Source organism: Musca autumnalis, unplaced genomic scaffold (assembly GCF_047663935.1).
Source record: "Musca autumnalis isolate F117 unplaced genomic scaffold, ASM4766393v1 scaffold_3, whole genome shotgun sequence".
NCBI lineage: Eukaryota > Metazoa > Arthropoda > Insecta > Diptera > Muscidae > Musca > Musca autumnalis.
In genome coordinates, this window is record NW_027411866.1 from 211442080 (window position 1) to 211451794 (window position 9715).

Below are 9715 nucleotides of genomic sequence, written 5' to 3' on the forward strand. Positions count from 1 at the left end.
AAGAAGAACTATATTGGCCAACAGATGTTACTTTGGCTGAAATAAGCATGTAGGACTATACTTAATCACGAATATACACTTTTATATATGTACATACTTTAGCCAAAACATACTTTACTACTAACATACAATATAAATATAAAATAATTTAGTAGGCTTTGATTTAATAATATAAGTTTTGTGAAAATAAAATAAAGTCAATCCAAATTCAGTTTTTCAAATTGTCGGTTGTGTGTTAATTTTCTCTCCGCCTATAAATTGGTGACCCTCGACGCTGAATATTTTTCAAGCAGCCTAATTCGTGCCTCATATCTCAACAATGACAAGCAAATCAGGAACAGCGACTGGTGTATCTCAACAGAATGCAATCCCATCTGTTAGTTCGATGCAACATGCCATTAAAATTCCACGATTTTGGAGAGAAAATCCGTCTCTTTGGTTTGTCCAGGTGGAAGCGCAATTTGCTTTGAATGGAATTGATTCCGAGCAGAAAAAGTGCTACATAATAATTGCCGAATTGGATACAGAATTGCTGACTCATGTAAGTGACATCGTTTTGAATCCTCCTGCCGATGTATACACACAATTGAAAAAGCGTTTGATTGAACATTTTTCCGTGTCTGAGGAAAAACGCATAAAGCAACTTCTCAATAATTTGGAAATTGGTGATAAGAAGCCGAGTATCCTGCTCCGGGAAATGAAAAATCTTGCTAATGGTGGTGTCAACGACGATTTCCTGCGTACAATGTGGATGCAACGACTACCGGCACATACACAAGCAATCTTGTCTACATCGTCCGAATCCCTTGAAGCAATTGCAAAGATGGCTGACAAAATTGCAGACGTATCAACGCCCTCCGGCATTTCAAGTGTTGCAGTCGGAAACACATCATTCGATCTCTCAGCGATGTCTAAACAAATTGAAGCCCTTACTGCAGCGGTTCAGCAGTTGCACGAAAACCGGTCAAGACAAAATTCTAGAAGTAGGACTCGAAGCAACAGTCGTACCAACTCAAACACATCAGGCATATGTTATTATCATCGCCGTTTCGGTCAGAGAGCAAATAAGTGCCGACAACCATGTACGTTCAAAAACAACCAACAACCGGGAAACCAATAAGCCGGTCACTAGAGGCGAGCAGTGATCGGTCTAGCAAAACGAATCGCCTATTCATTTATGATAAATTTCTAGGAAAACATTTCCTTATCGACACAGGTGCTGACATTTCAGTTGTACCCGTGGATCATAAGAAAGGCAACAGTCGTCCCGACGAATATTCTCTTTTTGCTGCAAATGGTACATCAATAAAAACCTATGGAACAACAGTAATATCTCCTTCACTTGGTTTCCGAAGATCATTTCAATGGAAATTTGTGTATGCTGATGTGTCTCATCCTATCATCGGAGCCGATTTTTTGACACATTATGGTTTACTCGTGGATATGAAACAATGCAATCTCATCGATCCTGAAACTGGGATCAATATTAAAGGAGAAGTGAAATCGATTCCTGGCTATGTGGAAATTAAAACTATGGTAAATAATTGCAGGTATCATGATTTACTATCTCAATTTCCAGATATAACGAACATTTCGAGAAAAGTGAAAAAGGTTCCGCATGGCGTATACCATTTCATCGAGACAAAAGGCCCCCCTGTTTCGGCAAAGCCTCGTCGACTTCCTCCTGATAAACTAGCGATTGCAAAGCAAGAATTCCAGTATATGATGGACCAAGGAATTTGCCACCCTTCAAACAGCTCTTGGGCAAGTCCGCTACACATGGCCCAGAAAAAGAATGGCGAATGGCGACCCTGTGGCGACTACCGTCTTTTGAACGCACAGACAGTCCCGGACAAATACCCTCTGTCACATATTCACGATTTTGCGCACGGTCTTCGAGGAAAAAACATTTTTTCAACAATTGATTTGGTACGTGCTTACAATCAAATCCCAATTGCCCCGGGAGACGTTCAAAAGACCGCTGTCATCACGCCCTTTGGACTCTTCGAGTTCGATTACATGACATTTGGGTTGTGTAATGCGGGACAAACATTTCAAAGGTTCATGCATGAAGTGTTACGTGATCTGGAGTTTTGCTTCCCATACCTCGATGACATATTGGTTGCATCCGAAAACGAAGAACAGCATTTACTACACCTCAAACAATTGTTTACTCGTCTGGAAGAATACGGCCTTGTAATTAATCTGTCAAAGTGCAAGTTTGGTCAACAATCAGTTTCATTTCTTGGACATCTTGTCGAACCAGAAGGTATACGCCCACTACCGGAAAAAGTTGAAGCAATAGCCAATTATCCCCAGCCTAAAACCATCAAAGAACTCCGTCGATTTGTTGCTATGGTAAACTTCTATCGCAGATTTATTCCTGGAGCTGCAGCCAATCAACTTCCACTAGTAGCATGCCAAAAGGGAAACAAGAAAAACGACAAAACTCCAATTGTCTGGACCGAAGACATCAAAACTAGTTTCGAAAAATGTAAGTCCGATATATCCAATGCTACTATTTTATCACATCCTTGTGAAGACTTGCCGATCTGCGTCATGGTCGACGCTTCTGATGTGGCCATTGGTGGAGTTCTGCAGTAGCAGACAGCTAATGGCTGGATGCCTCTAAGTTTTTATTCGAAGAAACTTTCAGATACGCAGAAAAAATACAGTACATATGATCGTGAACTACTTGCTGCTTATTCAGTGGTCAAGTATTACCGCCACATGCTTGAAGGCCGCAAATTTGTAATCTTCACCGATCACAAACCCTTAACGTTTGCTTTCAAACAAAATCCGGATAAGGCTACACCTCGACAGTTTCGTCAACTCGATTATTTGTCTCAATTTTCCACCGACATACGTCATATCAGCGGAGCGGATAACGTCGTCGCCGACGCACTCTCACGCATTTCCACTATTTCAATGCCAACATCGATTGATTATAATGAATTGGCTGAATCTCAGAAGTCTGACACTGATTTACAGTCATTATTAAACAATACCGAATCGTCATCGATGACTCTGAAATTGGTCCAGATATCACCCGAAACTCAGCCTGTTTACTGTGATATTTCAACGGAAATAGCTCGACCTTTCATTCCATCAAATATGCGAAAAGGTGTATTTGACTCATTGCACAATTTGTCACATGGTGGAGTAACAGCTTCGACGAAACTAATACAAAAGCGCTTTGTATGGCCAAACATGAAGAAAGATATTAAGATGTGGACTCAACAATGTCTGTCGTGTCAACGTTCCAAGATCCATAGGCACACACACAGTGAAATCGGTTCATGTCCTGCTACTGATCAACGTTTTCATCACGTAAATATTGATATTGTTGGTCCTCTACCGCCAAGCAAAGGCTATACCTACCTTCTAACTTGTATTGATCGCTTTACACGGTGGCCCGAAGCGATACCGATGGAAGACATGCGAGCATCTACAGTTGCTGAAGCTTTTTATCGCGGCTGGATTTCACGTTTTGGTGTTCCCGGAAAAATATCAACCGACCAAGGACGACAATTCGAGTCACAACTTTTTACTGAATTGGCTCGTATCCTTGGAACTACTCGCATCAGAACTACCTCATATCATCCCTGCTCTAATGGAATGATAGAGCGGTGGCATCGATCTTTGAAAACTGCCATAATGAGCCATCAATCCCAAAATTGGATGGACGTTTTGCCAACCGTAATGCTGGGTCTCAGAGCAAGCATTCGTGAAGATACTAATACATCTCCGTTTGAACTAACGTACGGAACATCGGTTAGATTGCCAGGCGATATGATAGTCGAATCCAATGATCGACAACCAACTGAAGATTTCGTTATATCTCTCAAGGCGAGAATGCAAGCATTGAAACCAGTTCCTGCAAATCATAAAACGAATCGCTCGGTATTTGTATCAAAACATCTCGACAACTGCAGTCATGTTTTTGTTCGTCATGATGCAGTAAGAAAATCATTGCAACCTCCCTACGATGGACCATTTAAAGTAATAAACAGATCCGATAAACTACTTACATTGGATGTCAATGGCAAAGAAAAGGTTATTTCAATCGACCGAGTAAAACCGGCATTCATATTCAACCCAGACCTTACTGAGGACCCTAAAGTAATAACAATTCCCATTTCAACTCCTACCCATCCTGCAAACGAATCTGCTCGTGCATCAAACGAATCTACCCATCCACGAGAACCCAGTAGAATTCCTCGAAGAAGTGAACGCATAAGAACGCGTAATGTTACATTTCGATAAAGATCCTGTTGTGAACAGAATCTCTAGGGGGAGTATATGTAGGACTATACTTTAGTCACGAATATACACTTTTATATATGTACATACTTTAGCCAAAACATACTTTACTACTAACATACAATATAAATATAAAATAATTTAGTAGGCTTTGATTTAATAATATAAGTTTTGTGAAAATAAAATAAAGTCAATCCAAATTCAGTTTTTCAAATTGTCGGTTGTGTGTTAATTTTCTCTCCGCCTATAAGCAGTTTAAGAACAAATTCACATCTCGTCCAACAAAAACAACAATTTACAAAACACTGATACTACCCGTGCTGATGTATGGTTCCGAAGCCTGGGTACTTGCGCAAGCAGATAAGGCAGGGGCCTGGTTGAGACACCTCCAAAACATGGTCTTTGAACGCATTTACAGCATCTTCAGGCGATTGCTGCAATTTTTCGGGGTCATACGCACACTTCCATGATTTGTCAACCGGATCCATTTTATAAACGTCTTTTGAAGCACCTCGATCGGATTTTTTCGAAATTTCTTGCACCGATAAACACGGCGTCCTGCAACAAAACCCCCATTTTTGGCGCCAAGTGTTCAGGGAATATCAAATGTTAGTTGGTCGAATATATGCCCAATGATGCCTCTATCTCATTGTATATAACATAACGATCTTGCATTGTCCGTTTACGTACGGCTTAATTTTATCCTTTTCGGTGCTTCTTTTTTGTGTTTGATCTGAAAAATATATTTTTCCAATTTTATATATACTTAAGCCCACTATATGAATAATCAAAACTATTTTTTTATTATTTTGTTTGGAAAAGTGGTTTTTGGAGACTATGCCATATGGCATAGAATGTATTTAAAGGAAAAAAATAAAAAACAAAACTAAAATATTCAAGTTTTTAATTAAATTTCATTTTATAGAAGACCAGGAGGGCTTATAGAAGAGGAAGAGGTCTTCTTATAGAAGAGCAGGACGTCTTCTCATAAAAGAGCAGAAGGTCCTCTCATTGAAGGGCAGGATGTCATCTCCTGGAAGAGCGAAAGGTCGTCTCATAGAAGGACAGGATGTTTTCACATAGAAGAGCAGGACGTTTGCATATAGAAGGGCAGGAGGTCTTCTTATAGAAGAGCAGGAGGTCTTCCTATAGTAGAGCAAGAGGTCTTCTTATAGAAGAGCAGGAGGTCCTCTCCTTAAAGAGCAGGAGGTCCTCTTCTTGAAGAGCAGGACGTCCTTTCATAGAAGAGCAGGACGTTTGCATATAGGAGGGCAGGACGTCTTCTGATAGAAGAGCAGGACGTCTTTTCATATAAGAGCAGGACATTTGCATATAGAAGGGCAGGAGGTCTTCTTATAGAAGAGAAGGAGGACTTCTTATACAAGAGCAGGAGGTCTGCTCATAGAAGAGCAGGGCGTCTTCTCGTAGAAGAGAAGGACGTTTGCATATAGAAGGGCAGGAGGTATTCTTATAGAAGAGAAGGAGGTCTTCTTATATAAGAGCAGGAGGTCTGCTCATAGAAGAGCAGGACGTCTTTTCATAGAAGAACAGGACGTTTGCATATAGAAGGCGGGAGGAATTCTTATAGAAGAGAAGGAGGTCTTCTTATACAAGAGCAGGAGGTCTGCTCATAGAAGAGCAGGACGTCTTCTCATAGAAGATCAGGACGTCTTCTCATAGAAGAGCAGGAGACCTTCTTATAAAAAACCAGATGGTCTTCTCATAGAAGAGCATGGACCCTTCTTATAGAAAAGCATAAGATCTTCTCATTGAAGACCAGGAGGTCTACTTATAGATGACATGAAGGTTTTTCATAGAATATCTGGAGGTCTACTATTAGAAGATTTGGGGGTCTTCACATAGAAGGTCTTCTTATAGAATATCTGGTGGTCTTCTTTTAGAACATTTAAAGCCTCTTATAAAAGACCTAGGGTCTTCTTATAGAAAACCTAGGGTCTTCTTATAGAAAAGCTAGGGTCTTCTTATAGAAAACCTAGGGTTTTCTTCTGGAAGATTTGAGGCCTTCTTATAGAAAAACTGGAGGACTTCTTATAGAAGACCTGAATGTCTTCATATAGCAGATCTGAAGGACTTCTTATAGAACACCTGAATGTCATCCTATAGAAGGGCTGGAGGTCAGCTTGTAGAAGACGTGGGGCCATCTTATATAATATCTGGAGTAGTTATTTTAGAAAATCTGCAGGAATTGTTATACATCATCTGGAGGTTTCCTTATAGAAGACCTGAAAGTCTTCGTATAGAAGACATGGAGGTCTACTTGTACAAGATCTGGAGGTCTTCTTATAGAAGACCTGGAGTCTATTTGTACAAGATCTGGAGATCTTCTTATAGAAGATCTAGGGGTTTTACAATAGAAGATCTGGGAGTCAAACCAAGTGAAACATTTCCGTTGGGAAAATCTATGCCATGTGGCATAGTATGAAATATAAAAAATCTGGCAGTTCCATTGAACTATATTTCGGATATTTTTTTCGTTTTATTTATTAAGGCAATGATTATCTACTAAACTAAATACAAAAAGTTAACAAAAAAAATCATGCAAATTTTAAATCGAACGAGGAGCGCTTGCTCTTTGAGACATAACAATGTATAGGATCCACCAATCAAAAATTTTTGTCAAATTATTTTTAGATAACACTTCAGGGAAAAATACAAAATTATTAAAAAAAAGAGTGCCCATAAGTATTTTGCCTTAAAACGTGCTTCAAAAACTGGTTATGCCATATGGCATAGAATCACCGAAAGGGTTATTCTGCCACAATGGCCGATTTTGGGCGACCCTCACAAACTTCGTTTTTTGACGAGAGTCGGCTACGATTGAATTCATTAAACCAGTTTTTGATAGTGCTATAGGATGGCCCTTAATGCACTCTTACCCTGTTTATCACGTCGAATGTTGTGAAAAATTATCGGACGAACATGTTCACAAGTAAATTCCATGTTTATTGCAAAGTGATTTTTTTCAAGTCACTGTAAACAACACAACACATGATCGTGTGTCAAACTGTCCTGAGTACACTTACCCTGCGTTTACAAATGCCAGTATTGACAAGACAATAGCAAAAATACAAACCTTTTTCACAAATACATTTATAAACTTTTAAATGTGTATAGAGAAAAGTATAAATGTATTGGTGAAAATGGTTTGTAACTTTGCTATTGTCTTGCCAATACTGTCTGTGTGTAAACGCCTAGTAAGGCTAAAAACTGTTAAAGTTTCGAAAACAAATGGCCAGAAGATTTTTAGTACCCCTCGTATCATAAGAATGAGCGATGTTGAACCCGCTAAGAAGGCGTATAAATACGTGCCACATGGCGTGCACGCAGAATTGGCAGGCCTTAGCTTAGATGGAGCAAACATGTGGATGAAGAGATAAAAAGGCGCGGTATTACAAAAGCAATAAACAGAGAGAATTGGAGATCTTTTCTTAGTTCGGCCTATGAAACAAATGTTCTGTAATGGGCTAGCTAAGTAAGTAACTTTTTGGTCCAAAATTTAAATTCTGGGACCATACTCCGACAAATTACGAACACGAAACTTAAAACCAACTCTTGGCCTCTCCTTTGATGTGAATTATATCCATAATAAATAATACAAAACTATCAATTAATTAGATCAATAGAAATATTACAAAGTAAATCCCGAGGAAAACTAGTGCCCAGAGGACGTGGTGTAGGGTATCACATGGTCGACCCAATCCGCCTATAGCATCGTCGAACAATTTCGAAATTTGTTAAAAATATTAACACAAAATTTTAATTTTCTGCCCAAATTTTCCTCATGCCTAGCTATGTATTATGTTTAATGAATCCATTATTACATTACAGTTAGTAATTAAAACCTTGTAACTGTATTCCAATGCCAGTTTAACATTCATTTGAAAATGTCCTTTCTTCCCTCCAAGTTGTGCTTAGTCGTTTATTTCGTTTACGTTTTTATGGTTTTACTTTCACATTCATTATTTATCACGGTCAACTGAATGTCGGGGTAAACTAGCCTTTTGCTCACGTTACATATCCGTCGTCCGTCTGGACCATTTTCCAGTCGTTTAACATTTGACACTTTAATCAGGCATAAAATTAATTCGTACCATGCAATTACATTAATATTAATTACTGGACAGCCAATGTAACGGTGAGTGCGCGAGCGGGGTGGGGGAGTTGTGCACTGCTATGCTATAACACTTACTACTCTGGTCACGCTCGGCCTGTTGAAACACCAACAATATTGGCAGTAAATGGTGTTGCTAAATGTAAACCTCAGTACACGTTATACTCGTATTGTGGCTGTGCATGTTTATTTGTGTCTAAGTTCAATAGCAAATAAATGTTTACTGTTTAATGTGGTTTTACGGCAAATAAGAGGACACGTTTCAGGGTGAATTTTTAGTGGAATTGAATAATTTCATGGCATATTGAAATTGTAAAATTAGATTATAAAAATTCAGTTACATTTTCGGTAACGCATCATTAGATACCCACGTAGATAAATGTTTGAAATTTTGCCTATTTAAATAATTATAATAGAGTCGTCAAATGTGTCTCTAATTATAGAATCAATGCGTATGAGTATCAACGTGTATTCTTTTTGTAATGTATACGCCCCCACAGCAAAATCTGGTTTGTGATGATCACAACTAAAATATTTTAAACGATATCTGAGTGTAGTATTTAATACAAATATTGTCATATTAAAGTGTTAGTAGGATTCTTTAAATATTTTTTTGGGCGTACAGAAATAAGGCCCCTTGAAATAACACCCCAAACGGAAATGAAAATGAACCCCAATTTTTGGGGTGTTTTTTCAATTTGCAAAATGGCCCCAATACATAAAGGCCCCAAACTAGAAAATTTGGCCCCGAAAAATATTACATTTATCACCGAAAATACAATTAGTTCCCAAACTATCCATTTACGACCCAAAATATTTATTCATTTAAGTTTGGGGTGTAAAAGCCCTAAATTTGGGGTGTATTTTCGAAAAAGATTTGTAAAGATATTCATTTAATAGTTTGTAATATGTAACTAATTGATGGTTATAATTTTTTATAATTTTAACATATTGAAACTACTACTCTCCATTTTTGCTAATTCTGCTTGAATTGATTTTTTTCAAAAATATTTTCTCAATTTAAGGAAGTAAAAATTTTTTGTCAACATATGTAAATATTTTTACAGTTTTAGAAAATACAAAGTTTTTTTAACAATAGCAAATACTTTCATAAAACCGAAAAGCGCCGCAGGCGAAATATTTTCGAAAAAATCCCGCGATTTTTTACAAAAATATTTTCACAATTTTAGAAAATACAGCGTTTTTCTAACAAATTGCAAATACTTGTATAAGACCGAAAAGCGCCACAGGCGAAATATTATTGAAAAAATCGCGCGATTTTTTACAGAAATATTTTTAAAAAACGAAAAGCGCCGCAAG

The 9715-nt window shown here is 38.1% G+C and overlaps 1 protein-coding gene across 1 annotated transcript; it reads left to right on the forward strand.

Annotated features, from left to right (window-relative positions):
• Window positions 1–319: 319 nt before the first annotated feature.
• Window positions 320–1120, forward strand: LOC141398417 (uncharacterized). Its single transcript, XM_073975701.1, has one exon. The coding sequence runs from the start codon at window positions 320–322 to the stop codon at window positions 1118–1120; it is 801 nt and encodes a 266-aa protein (XP_073831802.1).
• Window positions 1121–9715: the final 8595 nt, after the last annotated feature.